This window comes from Eucyclogobius newberryi, unplaced genomic scaffold (genome assembly GCF_026437365.1).
Source record: "Eucyclogobius newberryi isolate DKJ021-1_F unplaced genomic scaffold, fEucNew1.0.hap1 SCAF_16, whole genome shotgun sequence".
NCBI classification, from domain to species: domain Eukaryota; kingdom Metazoa; phylum Chordata; class Actinopteri; order Gobiiformes; family Gobiidae; genus Eucyclogobius; species Eucyclogobius newberryi.
This window is the reverse complement of record NW_027315790.1, coordinates 11,977,084-11,998,632: the sequence shown is the minus strand read 5'-3', so window position 1 is coordinate 11,998,632 and position 21,549 is coordinate 11,977,084. Positions and strand designations below refer to the sequence as shown.

Here is a 21,549-nt window from a genome sequence, read left to right as displayed (position 1 = left end):
ATACAATATCAGCTCATGCAAACAAATAACATAAAAAAGTGTTGTTCTTGCACAGAAACGAATATTTTTTTCTTAAAATCCTTTTAAGTTGAAAAACTAAAATTACAAACTATCTCGCGATAGAATTCGGGAACACAACGGCTAGCCGAGAGGCTAGCCAGTTTTGTTGTCCAGATTGATAATAATTATTGATCACTATGTCTGGCGGGGCGAACCCCACATTTCCTGGGGTGAATCCGTCCTGCACCGTAATGTCCCCGCACAAGAGAAAAGACAGCGGTCCGTCCACACGGTTCTGGGAGAGTCCGGAGACTCTGGCGCAGCTGGAGGCGGTGCGGCAATGGATCGGAAAGCATTATAAGAAGGTAGCGGTCTGGCTAATAAGCTAACAACAACAACAACAACTACTACTACTACTACTACTACTACTACTACTACTATTACTACTATTACTACTATTACTACTATTACTATTACTATTACTATTACTATTACTATTACTACTACTACTACTACTACTACTACTACTACTACTACTACTACTACTACTACTACTACTACTACTACAACAGTAACAGTGTAGTCTTTCTGCACTTACTAGAGTGATGAAACATTAGCTGTATTGTTATTCTGGTTCAATGCTTAACATTACTCCACTGTATAATATGTGTATTTGTTTTTAGTACGTGCTGGTGGATGCTCCTTCATGTCAGACTCTCTCGATGGTAACCATGCAGCTTATGCAGTTTCAAGAGGATGTTTTTGGCAGAGAAGCCAGTCTTGCCCTCACCAAACTCCCAGTAAGTATTTTTTTTTCCACCCCCAAAATGTTTTCCCAATCTTTTAGAGGTGCTGCAAGAGATAACCAGTGTTTAGTTTATAAACCAGTAGGGAAAGATTTTGGACTGGTGGGATGATGCTTGAATGCAGAAGCATGCGGTCTTGGCTTGTAAGGCCAGACTAAAACTTTACGCGCACACACGCACGCATTGTTTGGTTTATAGCGTTATTATGACAATCCTGTGAGATTTAATGTCATGTTATATCAACACAATCCCTGTAGAAGTAAGCCATAAACCAATAATTAAAATCCCCATTTACACGTCAATTTGTCATTGAGAGAGACCAGTTATTTGTGTTTGATTAAAAACATTTTCCAAATCTTCTACATTCAATGTAGAGAAATCTAAACTGGAAAATAAATTATGCCCTCCCTATCATGTATGAACATGTGGCAAATAAAATGTCTGTATTATGTCTTACTTGTAGACCCAGTGCTTTATGGACTTGCATCCAGGGGGAGGACTTTGCCACATTCTTGGGATAGCCTATAAATTCAAGGCGGAGCAAGGGTGGTATGTTTTTAAAATTAATATATGTTTAACTGCTTCTTAATAGTGATTTTGTTACATATTGTTTGTCTTGCATTACCTTTTAGGCGAAGGTTTGACCTACAAAATCCATCAAGAACTGAAAGAAATACTGAGATGTTTCACAGTATAGAAAGGGCACTGGTCCAGGTAAAAAGCTACATCTATGATTCCCCATACACCAGCAGAAATGTTTGTTAAAGCCTGCATGTTCTGTGTTCTCAGAACAACTGCCTTTCATTTCCGGTTTTATACCTGGACCCTACGGTTGATCAAGAGCTGGCTGAAAGACTCCGTGGCATTATCACAAAACACCAGGTAAAGGCATGAGGGACCTTTCTGTGTAGTTTGCATGTTCTACCCCTGCATGCGTAGGTTTTCTGCTCTGGTTATTCCTACCACTAGAAACTTTTACAATAGGCTCCTCCCCTCCCACTCTACTACCAAAGAGATGCTACATCTCAGTGGGACTTTCCTGGTCAAATAAAGGTCAATAAAAAAATTAAAATAAATCTACAGAAGATGAAAGGGACCACAAGAGTTTACTTTTTTTAGTTTTTGGTTGTTAACATTCTCCATTTGCAGGGTTCTCTCACCGAGGACCGAGTTCTTGCCAGTCATCACATATATCCTGCACTTGCAGCCCCAGAAGAAGGTATTGTTTGCACTTCTCACCTAATACATTTAAAATGTCTCTTAGCATTATTTACATTAAAAACAATATTTCATGTTTTTCAATAGACGAATGGATGCGTGCTGTAATGCAGAGAGAAAAGCATGTTTTAGTACATTGGGGCATGTACCCTGACAGGTAAGTGCATATGAAGAAAGCAAAAACATTCCTACGTTTTTCTTAATTTAAACATTGCAATAAAAATGCTTTGTATTAATGATGGAAGTCTTCCTGCTTGTTTTTAAACCTTTTGACATGATTAATTTCATGTCATACAAATATGTTCAGTATAAATTATGTTTCTGTCCTTTCATCAATAGCTATGATAGCTGGTTGTCATCTCTTGAAGTTGAAGGCGCAATTGAAGAACCACCTCTGGATAGACCCTGGAAGGTATGCACATTTAAATGATTAAAACTCAGTAGAGATATAGTTGGCATCTTATAAAACAATGTCCTTATTTGCCAAGCTTTTATTTCTGATTGTATTGCAGGTCCATGCTGCATGGGTTCTGGACACAGACCGTTTCAACGAATGGATGAATGAAGAAGATTATTGTGTTGATGAAAGAAATGTCCCTGTGATCTTCCGGCATCGAATTCCTCTTCGTGATCAGGTTGGTTGTTACCATTTTATCACAATGATCATTTATACATTTATACATTAACATATTAACTGTATATCTTGCAGGACTCTCAATCTACTCCCCCCAAAAAAAGAAGGCGGTCAACCTCTCCGCCATCCTCCGAAGTTCGAAAGAAAGGGAAGAAAGGGTGAGGTCTTTGATTACCTATGAAAAATCATGTGATCTGTTATAAATGTGTTGTATGTAATGTGCAATTCTTGTTTTGTTTCACAGACGAAAGCGTGGACAACAGGAGGAAGAGCCAGAGGAGGATTTGACCAAAGACATGGAGGATCCAACCCCTGTCCCAAACATGGAAGAAGTCATTTTACCTAAAATTGGTGAGACACATTTTATAAACAATACATGTAAACAAACTTGTCTTGTAAAGACCTCTTCTTTTATTAGTGAACTTGAAGAAGGACAGTGAAAACACTCCTGTTAAAGGGGGCATCATGGCTGATCTAGGTATTTTTAGTTACACATTTTGTAAAGAAAGTGTTTTACCTAGCACATTGTTGTCCTTTTTTTAAAACTATTTTGTTTTTTCAGATGATCAAGAGGAGGACTATCCAGGAAGGGTAAATTAATTTCTAAAAGTGAAAGGCTATTTATAAAACCCCTTTTAACTGGATTTTGCATATACGTATCCGTCCACAGGAGGACGAGGAAGGCAGAGTGGAGATGTCTCGCTTTCTAGAAGGAGAGGAGAACATTACAGAACAAACGCATCATGTTATAATACCAAGCTATACATCTTGGTTTAATAACAACAGGTAATAACCATACACACCAGAGTAATGACCAATAGCTAGTTAAAATATATAAATATTGTGTTGTATGTCCAGCATACATTCTATTGAGAAACGTTCACTACCAGAATTCTTCAATGGCAAAAACAAATCTAAATCAGCGGAAATGTAAGTGGTGAAGATACTTTCTCAAAACAGCCATGACATGACTAACAATTGACTTATTGCTCATCATTTTATTCCCAATACAGCTACTTGGCATATCGCAACTTTATGATTGACACATATCGACTGAATCCTCAAGAATATCTAAGCTCGACCTCCTGTAGGCGAAACCTCACTGGAGATGTCTGTGCGGTCATGAGGTATTGATACTCTATTATGGCTTTAAATATCTGGTTCTGCTTCAAAATGACTAACATAATTACAAAAATATTTTAGGGTCCATGCTTTTTTGGAGCAATGGGGTTTGCTAAACTATCAGGTTGATGCAGAAAGCAGACCCCTCCCCATGGGACCTCCCCCTACTCCACATTTTAATGTCCTGGCTGACACTCCCACTGGGCTGGCCCCGCTGCAACACAAACCCTTACAGGTAACGTCTATAGTACCGTGATTACTTTCTGCATTTTTTTTAACCACGTAATTAAGTTGAGCTCCTTTTATTATCTTAGGTTTCTGCCTCGCAACACATGCTGTATTTCCCAGACAGAGGGAGAGAGAAGCCTTCAGATTGTCAAAACTTTGGTTTGCGATCAGATGTTTATGCCAGAAAACATCCTAAGGTCTAACATAACTGCCCGTAAAGATAGAAATGCTCATTTAAAATCCTAATAACTCTAATTTATTTAACTTTTTTTCAGACTAAAGGCGCAAGCGCTGGTAGGGAATGGACTGAACAAGAGACACTTTTACTACTGGAGGTAAGAAAATTTTTTCAGTATAAAATGAAACACAACGTTTTATTGCCTACTTTGCTAATCATTTTTGGTCATCTTTCAGGCTCTAGAGGTGTACAATGATGACTGGAATAAAGTTTCTGAGCATGTCGGGTCAAGGACGCAGGACGACTGTATTCTTCACTTTCTTCGTTTGCCAATAGAAGACCCATATCTTGAAGACTCCTCTGCCTCTCTTGGTCCTCTTGCATACCAGCCTGTCCCTTTCAGCCAATCGGAGAACCCTGTCATGAGCACTGTGGCCTTCCTCGCATCAGTAGTAGACCCTCGAGTGGCATCTGCAGCCGCCAAAGCAGCTCTTGGTTAGTATAAAAGCAGTACTTGTTTAGTATACCGAGTTAAAAAAAAAAAATATTGATATTTCCTCTATAATGTTTGCATTGTTTTTTTTTTTTGTCAACAGAGGAGTTTTCTAGAGCACACGAGGAATATATAGACAAAATCTCTGAAATGGCCATTCAGACAGAGAAACAAGGTTAGACTGAAAGTACATTTACATCATGATATTCAAATCGTTATCGGGCATAATTCACCATCTTGCTCACTTTTTCAGAACCCATAGATGCAGAGAAAATGGAAGCAAATTCCCAAAACCAGGTGACAAAACTCACAAAGTTGTGGTTTTTCAAATAAATAAATGTTTCTATTGTTTCATTTTTAATTGGTGGCTGTTTTTGTTATAGATTTCTTTACGGTTGGATGATGTCAACATGGATCCTGGTGGAGCCCAAATGGTGGAAGAAAGAGTTAAAATTGAAAATGCTGAAAATTTGCTTGCAGAGAACAGAAACGGTTATTATTAAATTTGTACTAGTCTTTACTTCTCCATTTTGGTTGTTCAGAAGGTTTCTCCAACAAATATATCTTGTTTGCAGGAAGAGTAGACGATGACGACAGTTTTGAGCAGCGTGAGGGTGAGCTGAGCAGAGCAGTGATTGAGCAGGATCTGGTGGAGGTCGCTGTACCTAATGCAGCAGCTGCAGCTCTGTCGTCTGCTGCCACCAAGGCCAAGGTGAAGATTGCCCCACTTTTACACACAATACACCAGCAACAGTTTAATTGTGTGTGTTTTAATTGATTGAAATACGTCTTGCATTTGCAGCACTTGGCAGCTGTAGAAGAGCGAAAAATTAAGTCTCTCGTGGCTTTACTTGTGGAGACCCAGATGAAAAAGTTAGAAATCAAGCTAAGGCATTTTGAGGAGCTGGAGACCATCATGGACCGAGAGAAGGAGGCAGTGAGTGTTACCTTTTGCTTCATTGAATAAATAATTTCCCTTGGCTAAACAAATGAGTTTGTACTGAAAAACTTTTTTGTTTCAGTTGGAGCAGCAACGGCAGCAGCTTCTGTCTGAGAGGCAGACTTTTCACACGGAACAACTGAAGCAAGCGGAAATAAAAGTTCGGCAGCAAAGGGAGCAGCAGGGGCAGCCCAGTTTAACAATGCAGCTCTCAGGTCTGACATTGCTCACAAACATAATGAATTGTTTATATAATAACACTAGATACAGAGATCATGGTGCCATAGTAATGTAAAAGAATGCTTAACTTAAAACACCAAAGGAGCCAGGTTGTGAAGTCTACATATTTTCATATACTCCCAGTCCGGCTTACCTTTATGTCAGCTGATGTTAGTTTTGTTTCATATCGGAGATACAAAATATATAGTGACATCAGCTCACAGCTAAGCTTCAAATGCTTTTGAACAACTTTTATTAAAACTGTAAATTTACTTTCCGCAGGCCAATCTGTGCCAAACCGGACATTACCAGGAGGAGGGACGGCCCAGGTGATGGCCCCTCGACCCACAGGCGCCCCGAATGGCATGTGTGAGTGTTTAAGAAAAAAAAACTGAACTAAACTAAACATTTATAAATTTTTAATTTTGTCTTTCAGACCCATCTGCCCAGATTGACGGAATAGCACCTCCAGTATCGACCCACAACTAAACTCATCGACACATCAACTAGTTACAGGAAATGTATACCTGTAAGTTATAAGTTACATGTTATACTTGCTGAATCATCAAAAACAACAAAGGTAGAAAAAAAACTTTGGATGAAGATGGCCAGGTTCGTCATTAATGTAAAACTCAAAAACAGTTGTCATGTGTGTTTTGATCAGTCACCAATTTAAAGCGGTGTCAGCTTTGTGCTCTCAACAGATTAAATTGTGTTTTTTTAAAATATGAATCATGGTGATTTTTATTTATTTTCATTAGGAATTATATCTTTCTTAGACCCAGTGTCCTGTCCCAAATTTTACACAAAGAAAATATTGATTTCCGACCCTTAAATACAGAGATATGTGTGAAGTGGTAACTTCAAAGATATAATGATCCAGAGGGCAACATTGTTAATTTTTATGAAATTAGCAGACCATTTAATGGTTGTCGAGCGTCTTATTAAAGGGTTACGGTTTTATGTCCAAAGAAGACGTCTAATGTTGACGTCACCTTTGGCTGAACATGCCAAGTTTAAGGATAAATTAGATAATAAACCTATATCACTAGAACAAGAAACTATATAGTGGTAGTTTTTCTTTCACTTTCTCCAAGTCTCACAGTCACAGTCTTACATTGAACATGTCAAGCAACATTAACGCAGTGCGCTGAATGTTGAGGATTACTGATGATTCTTGAGCACAAATGAAAAACACTGCTTTTTGACACAATTCATGATTATTTTATTGATAAATTCATAGCCCCAATATCATGCTGATATTTTGCTTCTGGTTTGGGGATACTCTTTACTTCTTGTTTGATTGTAATCCACCTGCAAACTTTGATGCCTGTATACGTATAAAATAAAATAAAAACTTAGTTATGCCCTGTTATAGATTCTGTTATAGATTAGTAAGATATAGAAATCACTTACACTAAAGGCCACCACCGCAGCTGCAGCACATCCCATAGCAAAATCAGTGATGTATACATCTTTTACTTCAGCACGAACCGTCTTTTTCTCAGCGTCCTGGGTGATTGAACCTGACCCTCTAAAAATATAAATGTCCTTTTTAAGCAATTGAAATAGTCAAGATAAAGCAAACATTTCATCAAGATACATACAAAGAGGACATCTTGGAGCAGATGAGTTGGTTGAAGATCTCGAGCAGCTCTCTTCTGTATGAAAGTGAGACTTTGGAACAGAGGACTTTCAGACGGGCCTTTTTGAGGGTTGAGTGTAAGCTCCTCCCTATAATTATAATCAAACCATAACAGATATCACAGTATATTCACTTCTGAAAAGCTTTATAGATTTAAACTCAAACCACTAAACGTTACTATGTTAACAAACTTGTAATAGTATGTTCTTACCTGTTGTACAAGCGTGAGTGTTTCAGTGTCTTTCCTGCTTTAAGACTGCTTTAACTGCTACTGATCATGCAGCATTCTTAGTAGGACACGTGAACAACCGAATACAATGGCTCACTTTTTAGGTAATTTGATTTTCACTTTCATCTTGACAAAAATTCTTGTCTTTATTTTGACCCAAAAAAAAGGTAACTCCATATTGTGCTTCAATAATAAGCATGATATACATAATCCTAAATTGGCAGTGGTTAAATACCCTTACAACTTCTACCTCAGTGGTATTGAGCCATAAATGCGTTTTTATTAACTATAAAGACACACCCAGGAGTCCACAAAGAAGCAAATGTTTGCACAAAGAAACATTCCTCGTCAAACTGTTCAGGCATCATGACATATTTACAGTATAAGCACCTTTTTACTTTTTTAACTGGTGTACAGTCACATGACAGAGGTGGGACACTCTGAGGGGACCTGGACATCCTGGCCACCTCTCGCTGTTCGACTTGGGAACAGGATGTGAAAAAATAAAAACATGGCCTGAACACAACAGAGCTCTGGCAGTGACTGCAGCCATTCTTCCATTCTCAGTGTGATCCATCTGTCTGCTCTGCTTCAGCCAGTCCCCTTGTACTTTACTGAATGTAGCTCCTTCAATTTAACATGAGACAGGAGATACAGGGGATATATAAAAGTGTGTTTATCCTTGCTGTTTTTTATGACTGTTCTGCTCTTATATTTTCTTTCTTCTTCTTTTTTTCCTTTTTGTTTCTATTTTTTGTTCACACGTGCTTACTTACTGTTCATCATCTGATGCAAAAACTTGATTATGAGTTTGTTTTAATATGTAAAATTCAGATGCTGCACAAGGTCTTATGATGTTCCATTTAAAAAATATGCCTAAATTATATTAGATTATTCATGTTTAGAATTCAATTTCACCTTAAAGTCGCTGGTTCGGTCTCTTCTCAATCAGAGCACCTTGTTATTGTGTTCTTGGGCAAGACACTTTAATTGCCTGTGAACAGGTTTAATGAATATATGTTACAAATGGGGGTTTAAGTCTCTATACAGTATATGACCATTCATTGGTCAATTTATTATAGCTTTTACACAGGCTCATATTAGCCGTGTAGTGTACATTTTACCAGCTGATTTTACATTATTTTTGGCCTATTTATTTGTCTGTATTAACCAAAACTGAAAGTAAATGAGTTGCCAATAACACCTTTGGCACTTTTGATAATCACCCACAAGTTAAACACACCCATAAGATCTTTTAATTATGAGAACCAGTCTTGCACTTACTGGAAAGACACACAAACAATAAAAAGCATTTTGACTTCACGTTATTGTTTCTACAACAGTCTAACTACACTACAGGGAAGCTTTTGGAGCTGTAAGGGGACAAAGCCCAGCTGTTGATGGTTTAATAGCGTTTACAGCAGAGCCAAAAGAGCCTTCATTTCACAAAAATAAATCTAATTAGAAAATTGCATATTGAGAGTGCACACAATTATATTGAGGTATAAAACACACTGGACATGAGACTATTGGCACACAGGCTCTGAAATGGAGCATGACGGTGCCAGCATAGGCTGCTGGCTAAATCCCTGTTATACGCGGTGCTGTGTGTTGCAGCTTCTCTGTGCGCGCTCGTGCCGTGCTTCGGCATAAGCTTAAAGGACGCATACAGCAAGAAGGCAGTGACAAAAGCGGCTCATTAAAACGCGCCTGCAGACCCTGTGTCGGTGACGCGCATTACTACCACGACCACTGCCGACGGTCCCCGAGCGCGCAGTGACAGACGAGCGCGCCAAATCCGCGAGAGGACAATGAGACTGAACCAGAGCCATTAACGGTGCTCGTGGAGAAGACATGGCGAGAAGGGTTGACATTTGAACTTTGTAGCGGATCCACGAGAGGGATTGTCAGAGCTAGTCGCTGTCTGAGAGCACAGTTTGTATCAGTCTGTCCAAAGGAAACGCCTGCGGAAGGTAGAATGGCGCGCGCTCACGACCGGCTGAGAACCTGGCAGGTGCTGCTAACCATCTCCATCTTCATCCTCCCCTTGACCGTGCACGGTAAGGCTTTAATGGTCATTTTAAAGAGCCCGGTGTCGCACCCTGACCCGTGCGCGCACACACCTGAGACTCACTGCACCTGCAGCTCTGCTCATGAAGATCAATGCAAAGAAATTACTGCTATCAAAAAGTTCTTGGTGCATTCCAGCCCAATGTTATAGGCAACTATTCTTCTGCATACACGACGCAAGGGATCAAATGCATGCATATTTGACTCCATTATTTGCAGATTTGCATAGCCTGTTAAAATGTGTGCATGTGTAAATCCAGGCCAACGTCCAGTCAATCTCATGGTCATCTAAAGTTCCAGTGGAGGTGGTTACCCCACATTTCAGCCATTAGGGCATCAATAAAATGTATGTAGGTTTGTATATGGCCAGAGGCGGAGAGAGCCATTTGACATCTCCCTGTGCTGCATGCTCCTGTGGTGGCCTATAGCCTGCGCGTCCCTGACAAAAGCGACAGAAGGTGGATCGTGGCTGGGCTGCAGGAGGTCCACGGGTTAAAGGGACTGTCAGCCATTAGACATAGGGACGTTTACAAAGACATTTATCTGAGCCACCATTTCTGAGCGATATAGATGCAATGAAAACGTAAAATGAAAATAGTATAACCTGCTGCCCAGCAACAGGGTGGCGCGCGCACGCACGCACGCACGCACGCACGCACAGGGTCGTGGAGGTTCACGTGGACTCGCACCGCCACTCACTGCATCTCGCCCTCAATGTCTGCCCAGCCATGAACATTGTGACATATTGACCGCAAATGTGAAGCCGGCGTTCTGTCTGTCAAGCTTCCACGTGGCTGCTAATGAGCCCAAGGGATTTGTGCAAATGAAGCTATACTCTCACCTTATCTGTGACAGAAAAGGTTATGCCACCAAAGATTGCTGGTTTGGGTGCAAACCAATACCCTAGTGTTAAGATAATAGAAATAAATAACACTATATGTTTCTATAGTGAAGTAAAACAGAAACCACAATCTGCAAACAGTGTTGTGCATCATGCACACAGAGATGCACCTTTCCCCATAGGATACGCCTATCCAGGGTGCACTGCAGCATGTCCATGTGTGCACTGTAGCTCCAGCACTGTCATAACCATTCAGCTCATGAGCTCTTTCCAGGCCGCTCACTGTACGAGCTGACACTAAACAAAAGCTATGTTAGTCCCAAAAAATATACTGGAAAAACAAAAAATCTACCCATTTTACCGCTGCATGCCATCAGAGAAGCAAACCCAGAGGCTGCCTGGGGAACATAGAGTCAATCAATGACCTGCAGGTAAAATGTGTTCCCATGGCAACCCTCTTCAGCGCGATGCCAGAGGTGAAGCACAGGAGCATTTGGACAACCACAGAGGAATCAGCATCAGTTGAGCTCAGATATGTCTGATTTAGTCTTTACATCTTCTTCTTATTTCTTCTTCTTATCTTATAACCAGCTCCAGACAAACCTATAATACTGGAAGAACTCTGAGGCAAAAGTGTTTTTGTTAGTGCAAAACATGGAGACACAAAGCCTCAAGGTTCACAATGTTAAAGAATATCTTCAAACCATTTTGGGTGAGATTTTGTTGAAAGATTGACAAAACAAAAAAAATAATATTTAATTCACATTTTACAGAAGTAGAAGTTCTAATCCATTTCAGCAAGGCAAATAAGGCTGCTTTCCTTCACATTCCAAGTGGATTCCACTCGTCGATTTCCCAGGGATAGACTTGGCGTGTAACTGTGAGTGACTGACTGATTGAAAAACAAGAGAGAGGGAGTAGGAACACTACATTCTCTGTCTGTCTGACTCGGCTGCTCCTTTCAACATGGCCGCTCTTTACATCTCACCATGGCAACTGCAAAGAGGTAGCATCCCAGTTCCTCAGCCAACAGCAAAAAGTCTTCGTGTCTCGAGGCACGTTCAGATGTTTTTTGTGTTGAGTCTAAAATGAAGAGCCAGACATTGAAGGCAGTGATCTCATTGGACATTGAGACATTGAGTTTTTGAGTGGCAGTGGAAGAGATGAGAAGCATCTAAAGGAACAGCTTAAGGAAAGAGTGTCCAAAATGACATTAGGCCAGTGGAAAGTCTCTGAAATTGGTCTGCATATGACAGGTTTGCTGTTTGGAATATTCCTGATGGCACACACAATATTTATTATTCTCACTTAGGCTCTGTAACCGAACCTACAGCTGGTGTTTGTTTGATACATTGAAACATATACTGAATGACTGGATATGGATTTAAAAAAATATGTTCGATGCTGACATGGCAATAGAAATAAAATAATTGTTTTATACAGGAACAAGATTGAAATACATTAATCAGGCCTGACTAATTAAAACTGTTGAGCAACATTGGTGTGCAGCCATTGAATTAGGCCTAAGATTAATTTAAGATAGGACTGCTGCACTCACACAGCTTTTCAAATTATTCTTATTATTCTTATTATTTATTTTATTTTTGTTTAATTTTGTAGCTGTGCAACATAATTAATGTTTTTTTTTGTACACTGCATGTGCATGTTTACATGTATGTTGGCCTTTACACAAAAGGTGGCTGACCATGCGACCACCTTGGGGGGCTCCCCCCAGCCCCCCTCCTTTTACTTTAAATACTGAACTAATCCTCACCCAGTCGTGGTCACCAGAGCAGTCAGTGTGCCTAATCCTACTTCACTAGTCTGATTACACGATAGTCTCCAGATCTTGGTCTGATTAGACAATGAATTACTTAATCTCTAATAGTGCACTGAGCATAGTGCAAGAGTCCAGACACACAAAATGAGATTATTAACACCATTTTACACCAAAAATATGTTTAAATCTATTAGTTTCTTTCTGAGAAGAAAGTAACGCAATTTAGTTTTAGAATGTGCCATTGACAATCATTTGATTTGAGGGTATATGATATAATTGTATTATTTTCTTTTTGTATAGTTAACCTTTGTTTAACCCATTGAGAGTGAAACCTCTTTTTTAAGGATTACCTGGGTAAAGTAAAGATATAACAGCACCCACATTTTAAAACATTACACATTTAAAAGACATTTAGAAAATAAAAAACAAAATATACATTTAATAGCACGTTTTTTTTTTTTTTTATCAAATTCATTTAAACCATTTCACGCAATCTCAACTCTGACAGCAAGGAGTTCCAAGCTGCAGGAGCAGCATAGGAAAAAGCTTGCTTTCCCCAGTCAGTCCTCACACGAGGGACAGACATTTTTTTTCTTCATATAAAGTCTTTTTTTATTTTAAGGTGAACTATCCTACACAAATATAATCAATACACATCACTTCACATACAGGTTTCTTGTTAGGCTAATCAGCTCTTCTTGGAACATTTTTATTTTCTCTTGTAATTCCTTCATTCCTTGTTTTTCATTTCACTTTTCATTTGTGCCCAACAACAGGGAGACATGCACTGGGAAAGCACCACCGTCACCATAACCAGTCATCAGTCCACAAAGAGTCCTTGACTCCCAGAATGGTACTAAGTGACGACTCTGCAGAGAGAGACCACCTCATTGGCCTGGGGGCGTCACTACCACTCAGCTCCAAACGTCACCACTCTCACAAACACAAATACCTAGACTTCATAGAAGAGGAGCCCCCCATGGGAGAAGAATTCACTGCTGGGGGGGCCGGTCCAGAGCAGCCCGGGAACCCCATGGTCGATGGTGTCATCGTAGCCTTTCATAGCCCAGCCCCTGATACAGTGCCAACTAATGAAGATGTGGCTTGGGCCAAAGCTCCACAAGCCCAAAAGCAAAAACCGGACAGTAAACAAACAACATGGTCAATTAATGACTTTTACGAATACACCGACACTGACCTCTCTGCAGTAGATCCTACCACTGATCCAGAGCCCACCCCTTCGCCTCCTGCTACTATGGAAGATGAAAACCCAATGCTGACTGAAGTGACAAAGAAAGTATGGCCCGATATTGGGGCTTCTTTGCCTGCCCCACCAAAGCTCGACCCAGGCAAAAAGGTGGATGCTGAGGGGGCAGATGGCTGCAGGCTGGGCTTTGTGCGCACTGGGACAGGGGTGTGCGTGTCCCAATGTGAATTGGAACCCAATTTCTGTTTGAATGATGGCGTGTGCACTGTGGTGCCAGGAATGGGTGCCTTTTGCAGGTGAGATTTTTAACCATTTTACAATTATTGCAAATGTTTCATGATGTAGTTAAGCAATATATGCAACTTTTTCTTCAAATGGTCCCAAAAGCACTAAATATGTCATTGTTTGAGGTCTCATTTGTTTGACATGTTGTTATAGACTACCGGCACAAGGTTTATTAAGTTTGTTAATAAGAACCTATTTGGTAACGGCGCATTGTTTGTGCTGCTTTTATGTTTACCATTCAAAACAAAAGCAAAGATTGAGGGCACTTGACGTAGGAGTCCACACACAGACACATGCAGACCAAGACAGACGGCTGGCATAATAATGTGTCATGAGGGGTTGTCACGATCACAGCAGGGTTGCTCAAGGATTAGCTCCATTTTGAAGCCAGCGGTGACAGTTACCAACATAGTCATGTGGCAGCTTTTGTTTAGATGCAAATATAAAGAATATTACATGGTGATATTAAACACATGAATGATAGTATCTCCACATATGCCAGGCGATGATAGTACCATCTGTGCAGTTCGGCAGCATCTCTGTTGGCTTCGTAAACTGTTGCTCAGTTTGTACCTGCTGAGTAATAGCACATGCAACACATAGTTTCACCCACAGAGCACATGTTCTAATCCTTTGATCTCATTTAGGGCTATGCAGCCTGAAGCCTGACCTCAGAATAATATGTCATCCTACGTGGTACTAGGTATACCACTAGCTTGAACTTGCATATATTTCTCTAGTAAACTTCTGGTATTTTTCAGTCCATCTTATTGGCTTAAACATTAAAATGAGGTGTTTGAGATGTATTTAATTGTGTTTATTGTCTTATTGTTGTTACCCAGGTGCAACATGCAAAACTACATCTGGAACAAAGGCACACGTTGTGACCAAATGGTGACGGAGTTTCAAGTGATGTGTGTGGTTGTGGGTGTATCCTCCTGCGTGCTCATCCTCCTTTTCATGATCATCGTATGCTTTGGCAAAAGACTGCACCGCCTCAAGAGTGAGAACAGGCGCCTTCGGAAGCGCAGGTGCATGCACAGTGGTGTCTCTGTCTGGAGCTCCCAGGGCAGCGACAATGTTAAAATATGTGATGTGATTACACTCTTGAAGGGCATTGAATGGTCTTGTTAAATTCAAGTGAGCTAAACAATTCAGTTGAAGTATTGAGATCAATTATTATTGATATAAGCATAACATGCATCTTAGAACATTATTTTTTAAATGTATGCATTATGTTACTTAGATAATTGTGTCCATTATGATTTGCTTTTTTAATTCTAACCATTCCTATTGCAATTTAGATTCAATGAATTATACTACCTAACTATTCAAGAGTTTTCAATAAAACGTCTCCTTTTTCCAGTAAATACCGACCACAAAGCACCGAGCCGCCAACAGACGGCCTCTCCCTTTCAACAACTGCAGAAGGATCCCAGCCCAATGTAAGGAAACTGTGTGACACCCCACCGCCTGCTCCCCAAGCTCACTCCCACAACCTGGCGTACTATGACAACATTATCTGTCAGGTATGCCCTGCCTCTCCTCCTGTTTTGACCTTTTTCTGTTAATTAATTTAAGTCTCTGCTCGGTCTAGTTTTCTTCTATACTCAATGTTTTTTTTTCCTTTGTGCCCTTAAGTGTTGTCTGAGTTAGTTTGTTTCCTGTTTGAGCGCATGGCTGTAAATAATGTGCCAAGAGCTGCTTTAGACCAACAGCAATGTGTATCTGACGTCGCCAAATTCACCTTGGTAGAACATGCAGCTTGTCTTTGTTTAACGCTTTTCGAAATCCTTTAGAGGCCAGCAACAGCAAGCTATACATGGGAATATAAACCCAGAAATCCTTATAACCATTTTCAGGTAAGCACAGTGGGAATGTGGACGTTGCCTGCAGCTTCTACCCCTCCCCAGCTTTGCTTTACACTTGTAGATTGCAGATATTGAGTCTTCCTTTACTCCTTGCTGGTGCACAACTGTAGGTAAAGCGATTAATCATCCCTGCAAGGCTTCCTTTTCGCTCTCCTCTCAGTACTGTGGTGATAGTAGTAACTTCACACATTGCCAGCTCTCATACCTGCGCTCTCTCAGACTCTGATAAATGAAGCCTCCATTTTGTTTCTGCTTGCTTTGCTTCAACAGAAGCCATTTTAAGTCCATTTAAAATCTAGTATTTTGGACATTGTGCATGTTGTCCTATCATAAGGTACAGTGCATCAGTAGCAGCATGTGTGTAAGAGTGTGGCTGTGAATACAAATGTTTGTCCCACAATGCTTTGGTGTAATGATGTCATTTATCTGTGTCTGTCAGTGTGGGGATGATTCTTGGGGGATCTTCTGCTACTTGGTGTGCTGGCTTTAAACCAAATTAGAAATTGGTACTATTGGCCAAGGAAATATTGCATTTGCAATCTTTATACAATTGTTGATCAACTGCTATTTCAGTGTTTAAGTCGATTTTTGTTTGTTTGGCATTTGTTCAACTGTACACCTTACCCAGTTGGGAATCTGGATTAGCTTCAGTCCATGTAACAGAGGGTGCAGTAATATCTACTGCACTGTGTGTTTGCTGTAACAAGCAATGCATATTCAATACGTTTTCTTTAAAGTAGTGGACTTAACAAACTATTATAAATTACTATTTTTAGTTTCTTGGTGTAGGAGGATCCTCTTTAAACATGGGAGACATAAATCCAATACTTGTCTTTATTTGAAATGTTATTCCCTGTTCGTTTGTCTGCAAATATTTTACATAATATAACAATAACATTCTAGTGTTGGAACAATGTGCTACATTGCCCCATCATCCTGTCCACAGTCTTCAGCAAGCTTGATGCAGAGTGTGGTCCCTTTTTGATCTTTGGTGTGATAAAATCTTATAGTTTTCGTTTAGAGCTGTGAAAAACTAAATACAACATGCACAGTGCTTGAGCAAATGAAACTAGATGTTGTTGGGGATTTATTGCAATTTTATATTTAGTCTACCCGACATACAAGCTCACAATCTACCAGCCATTGGCATATCTGGAATAAAAAAAATTGTGTCAACAATTACCCTCCTAATCTCAATTAGGAGGGTAATTGTTTTAAGGAGATTCAATTATAACAAGCTCTCGTGGCTTTTATTGCGTCTGATAGTGTTAGTTGTGTCCTGCAGTTGTTATTTTCACTGATCAATATTGGCCTACATACCGTCTGCAAATCCTTTGACCTCAATTTTTTTCCAACTAATTGATCAATCAAAGACTGTAATCAGAACACCAGAAGCAATTTTTTAAATGCTAATAAACTTCAAAACTAAAGAGCACATACAGTAAACTCATTTGGCAGTGTTAACTCAAGTGAAATAAAGAGAGCGATTTGGTGAAAGACTGGACATTGAGTGCTTCTGGCATTTCTGTACAGTGCAGTAGGATGAGTTTATGTAAATGTCAGGTCTAGACACTAAAAAGCCCCTGCAGGCTTCATCTGTAGTGCAGTGGCCTTAATACCACATGTCTATGTTGCTCATTTTGTACACCAAGTAATTATCACATGGTCTGACAGACAAGTAAGTCCCACATCACAGTGTGATCTTCTACATAGATGTACATGAAGGCCCATTTTGTGGGTCAGTGTGTAGGCGCTTCACATTTCCATTTTGCGAGCAAAATTAATTAAGTGCAATAACCTTTGTTTACAGGATGAGCCCCAGAAGCACAATGACCTCAAGTCCCCACAATCCAAGGAAGACGGCTCTATGAACATCCTCAACTCTCACTCTCCGAAACATGAGAACAACCGTCCGACCTCGATGGGTCACGAGCACGCCCATGCCCCTCACACAGCTGAGGATAACACTGAGGTAAACATGCTCCAGAACAACCTGGTTTAATACCAACATCTGGAGATTTAGATCCAACAGTCAAATGCACAAAACAGGTCTATTCAAGGATATGATTGTGTATACCGTTAAGTGCAAATGTATATATTTTACATTCGGCCAACTTTTTAAAATATATGTACGTAAGCACATTTTATGATGCAAAATAGGAAGCACAAACATCCTGTCTGTAAGGCTGCCAAAGCAAGTTTTGAACAGTGGCGCCCTGTGTCCTCTTCTTCTCTGCCTGACTTGTGTCTCTGGTTTGGACCGACAAATGACAGACTTTCTTCTGTACCGATGCCCTGCCTTGGTCTCTGACCAATGAACTCTTGCGCCTTCATTGTCTCCTCTTCTACCTACTCCCTGCTCTTCCTCCCCTGCTTCCCCTGCTTACTGTCTATTTCTGCCCGCATGCATTGATGTTATCAACAAAAAAATGTCTGAAAACCTGGTAAATGCAAAAGAAGTTAAGTGGAAATCAAGTGAGTCTGTATTTGCAAAATATTCCTGTTTGACATTACTAATGTGGATATATCTAGAGTTCATGAGGTGAAAGTATTGCTTGGAATTGATATTTGAATCTATCAACATATTACACTGTGTCTTGGTTTTCAATGTGATTTATAATACTTTCATGTACTTGAGGTTCTTTTGTACTTTTGGGTATCCATGAAGACTTATAGTTCATAGTTGTTGGAATAAATCTTTTTCATTTTACCCAGCCTGATCCTGTGTGTTGCTATACTACGGTATAATATACTATACTGGATTCTTTCCTTTAAGCAGTATCTTTCTCTCTCTTTCTGCATGTCTGCTAATGAAGCTAACTAATATCAAACTGCTCCCGTTCTAATAATAACTTACTGCATGGCTAACCCTGCTACAACAAACTGTTCTCGTGACACAGATACACAGACTTGACTGAGGGCCAGTTCAGCACCATGGACAGCTCTAAAGAAGAATAGAGGCTCTTATATACAGTTACTAACTTTAGGTGTTCTAAATATATAGAAAAACAACATTCAAAGCAACAAAAATGGCACAGTATTGTGCTGTGTCCTAAAATGAACAGAAGTTATTGCATTAGCTATATCAAATGAAAGGCCAAGACAGCAAAAGATACAAAAACAAACAATCCAGGGCAAGCTTTATTTTAGACTCAAAAAGGTCCATACAAGCACTCCAGGTTGCAGGTTTTGCATATTCTTTATATATCTGGGTCTATTTCCCTATTTTTTGGGCACTCCTGTTTTCTACAATAACCCAAAAAACATGCACAGTAGGCTAATCCTGCAGCTAGGGACTCAAGATAGGGAGATAGGCTGTGAGTACTGGCTGAATAATGGGCCAAATGCAAAAGGCACATTTCTCTTAAGGGGACAAGAAAGAATACAAAAAAAGTTCTATTTGCGCCACTGCTATTGTTTGATTCTATCTCCATCTAGTGGTAGAGTGCATACTTGATATGCAGGCAGTTACTTTTACATGAACGACTGTATCTTTTATTATCATGAGATATTTTTATTTTATTTTTCAAAATCATGCCTACTCCTACCTCCCTTTTCACATTAGGATGGAGTCACTATAGGCCTGGAGGTTCTCCTCCCCAAAGAAGCCAAGCGCCATTCGGACAGTAACCCTCTTCAATATGATGTTTTTCTCTACAAAGTTGCCAACAACGGAGATTCTGTCCAAACAGAAGCTTATGGAACCCCCAACGCTAAGTCAAAGTCACCCAAAACGCCAAGGTCTTCCAAGTCTCACAAGCACAAATCCCCCAAACGCTCCAGGGACAAATCTCCTCATGCCAGAGAACCTCTCACTGTCAGGCCCTCATCTCCTGACCACCAACACTCACCTTCTCATCACCCATCGCCCAGTGCCCGTCATTCAGCTCCTGGGTGCTACTCCTCCCCCTCCAGCCATCAGTCACACCACTCACCTTCACAGTACAAATGCTTGGCTACCACACCTCCTCAACTGCGTAGGCCGAGAGGACGTTCCCAGGCGCCTGGATCTCGGCACTCAGCCCATGATGTCCAGTACCAGGGGAGACACATTCATCCATCTCCATCATCTCCTCACCTCACCCAGCCTTCTCAGTCACCAACGCGAGTCAAGTACAGTCCAGTCAGCACCAGGTCCCTACCTCCTCTCTCTTGATCTTGGCCTGTACCTTGTACACAAATACACAAGCACACAAACATCAATAACAATTTCACCATTTCACTCTCATCTATATACTATATACTTTAACATTAGTCGAGTGTCACTCTATATACATTCATGCTTGCTCTCAACCTCCAGATATTTGTACCCAGAAGACTGCATGGCACCTGGCCACCCAAGGAACCACAGAAATGGATCTGGGACAGCTCAAACACATTTGCTCACAAGAGGATGCTCCGAAGGCAGAAATAAGACAAAGCACTGCAGAAATGTGGTAAATGGTGTAATGTCAATTATTGGTAAAACATGACAAAAGCACAAACTAATTGGTGTCAATTCTTAATTACATTTTCTTAAATGGCAAAGACACTTTTTGGTTTGTCAAATTAGAGTAGTTGTGCTGTTTTTAAGTATTTTGTGTCATCCTTAATAAATATATTATCCAACAAAAGTGCTTTTGTGATCAATAGCATGCAGTTCACAAGTTAACAAAAGGCAATTCAAGAGTACTTCAAATGCAATGGCCTACGTATTAAAGATCTTATACTTTTCATGATCCTTGCAATTTGAGTGAAGGTAACAAGAAATTACCATTCACTGTGTAGATTTTGTGCCTGCATCAACTTAAGTGCCAACTTTTAAGTAGGACCTGGCATGCCCTGGTCCTTCTTCTTTCTCAAGATAATAACACTTATCCCTGGCATCAAGTGTAGCTTAAGGTCAGTGGGACGAACTCCAATACCAATGTTGCTTAAGAGAAGTTCACAAAACACAAAAAAGTAGGCAATTTCCCAAGCTTATTGGTCACTAATTTTGGTTACCCTTTCCATTTGAGATATAGATTCCTGAGATTGTTTTAGATTTTTTTTATATAAGAAATAAAGATAATTTGAAGTCCACTATTGTTAAAATGTTGAGAGACAATTGAGTTTGTCCTTCTCTTGTGCTGATTCTGGTGATTGAAAATCTTATACTTTTCTGGTGGATTAGGTGAAGGTTAAGTCCCTCTCATCTTCACTGTAGGGGAAGAGGATGCATCGACATGAAAAACAGTGCCTATGTTTTCAAGTGGTGCATGCACTCCAGTGACTTTGAGTGCAAATGTAGCGCTCTTCTCTATAATACTGCCTCTTACACTGTCCTCTACCTTCTACACGGACATCACACCACAGACTTAATCAACACACAATTATTACATCTATCTCAACTCTTTGAGATACTCTCATCTGCGTTTCTCTCTTATGATATGATAATGAAGTTGTGCTTGAAGCCCTGTAGATTGTCAGGAAGAGATCCATCCTGGAAGAGTTACCAGAAACCAGCTAGTATGGAATATTGGTTAGGTTAGGTTAAGTTAGATTAAAGTTATTATTGTACTTCCTAGTTGGATATGAGCAGCAAATATGACAGCGGTAGATGTAATTCCACAACTGTTACCTAGCAACCATAGTGAAAACAAGAGCCAAAATCTATGTATATTACACAATAGTTATGATTTGACAAACAAGATTCCCATACAACACCTTTATTATGTAGAATGATTGTTTAACTGTCAGATAAGTTGGGTGTCAATTGTCTTTTATGGCGGTTGGTATCCAAGTGTTACATTCCCCCCACCTAC

The 21,549-nt window shown here is 40.0% G+C and overlaps 2 protein-coding genes and 1 long non-coding RNA gene across 9 annotated transcripts; 2 read left to right on the top strand and 1 right to left on the bottom strand.

The window, feature by feature from the left end:
- Positions 1-121: 121 nt before the first annotated feature.
- On the top strand, positions 122-6,549 carry smarcc1b (SWI/SNF related BAF chromatin remodeling complex subunit C1b). The gene is made up of 28 exons (XM_072447587.1): positions 122-365; positions 684-800; positions 1,270-1,355; positions 1,439-1,520; positions 1,596-1,688; positions 1,956-2,025; positions 2,112-2,181; positions 2,364-2,436; positions 2,537-2,659; positions 2,734-2,816; positions 2,903-3,009; positions 3,077-3,136; positions 3,221-3,249; positions 3,329-3,444; positions 3,517-3,588; positions 3,672-3,785; positions 3,862-4,015; positions 4,095-4,205; positions 4,284-4,343; positions 4,423-4,681; positions 4,783-4,854; positions 4,933-4,976; positions 5,063-5,171; positions 5,255-5,391; positions 5,482-5,616; positions 5,702-5,834; positions 6,121-6,207; positions 6,275-6,549. Exons 1-28 carry the CDS (start codon positions 198-200, stop codon positions 6,325-6,327), a joined length of 2,817 nt encoding a protein of 938 aa, XP_072303688.1. The 5' UTR covers positions 122-197; the 3' UTR covers positions 6,328-6,549.
- Positions 6,550-7,025: 476 nt separating this feature from the next.
- LOC140361445 (uncharacterized) lies at positions 7,026-7,744 on the bottom strand. Its single transcript, XR_011927016.1, has 4 exons — positions 7,695-7,744; positions 7,446-7,572; positions 7,255-7,372; positions 7,026-7,168 (listed from the first exon to the last, which is right to left on the bottom strand). It is a non-coding gene; the product is annotated as an uncharacterized lncRNA (long non-coding RNA).
- A 1,614-nt stretch (positions 7,745-9,358) lies between these two features.
- On the top strand, positions 9,359-20,379 carry cspg5b (chondroitin sulfate proteoglycan 5b). Of its 7 annotated transcripts, none has more exons than XM_072447583.1 (7): positions 9,359-9,772; positions 13,180-13,906; positions 14,738-14,926; positions 15,262-15,340; positions 15,695-15,757; positions 17,577-17,738; positions 19,332-20,054. In XM_072447583.1, the coding sequence occupies exons 1-7, from the start codon at positions 9,691-9,693 to the stop codon at positions 19,920-19,922; spliced, it is 1,893 nt and encodes a 630-aa protein (XP_072303684.1). In that variant the 5' UTR covers positions 9,359-9,690; the 3' UTR covers positions 19,923-20,054. The 7 variants fall into 7 exon arrangements, with proteins under 7 accessions (XP_072303684.1, XP_072303682.1, XP_072303681.1 ...); XM_072447581.1 differs by having other exon boundaries at positions 9,359-9,778; positions 13,186-13,906; positions 15,262-15,424; XM_072447580.1 differs by having other exon boundaries at positions 15,262-15,424; positions 19,332-20,052.
- Positions 20,380-21,549: the final 1,170 nt, after the last annotated feature.

Coding starts and splice junctions, on each gene's coding strand:
- smarcc1b (XM_072447587.1), top strand. CDS start 198: ATGTCTGGCGGGGCGAACCCCACATTTCCTGGGGTGAATCCGTCCTGC. Junction 1,689..1,955: donor GCATTATCACAAAACACCAG/GTAAAGGCATGA, acceptor CTCCATTTGCAG/GGTTCTCTCACCGAGGACCG. Junction 3,137..3,220: donor GGGCATCATGGCTGATCTAG/GTATTTTTAGTT, acceptor TTGTTTTTTCAG/ATGATCAAGAGGAGGACTAT.
- cspg5b (XM_072447581.1), top strand. CDS start 9,691: ATGGCGCGCGCTCACGACCGGCTGAGAACCTGGCAGGTGCTGCTAACC. Junction 14,927..15,261: donor AGGCGCCTTCGGAAGCGCAG/GTGCATGCACAG, acceptor TCCTTTTTCCAG/TAAATACCGACCACAAAGCA. Junction 17,739..19,331: donor CAGCTGAGGATAACACTGAG/GTAAACATGCTC, acceptor TTTTCACATTAG/GATGGAGTCACTATAGGCCT.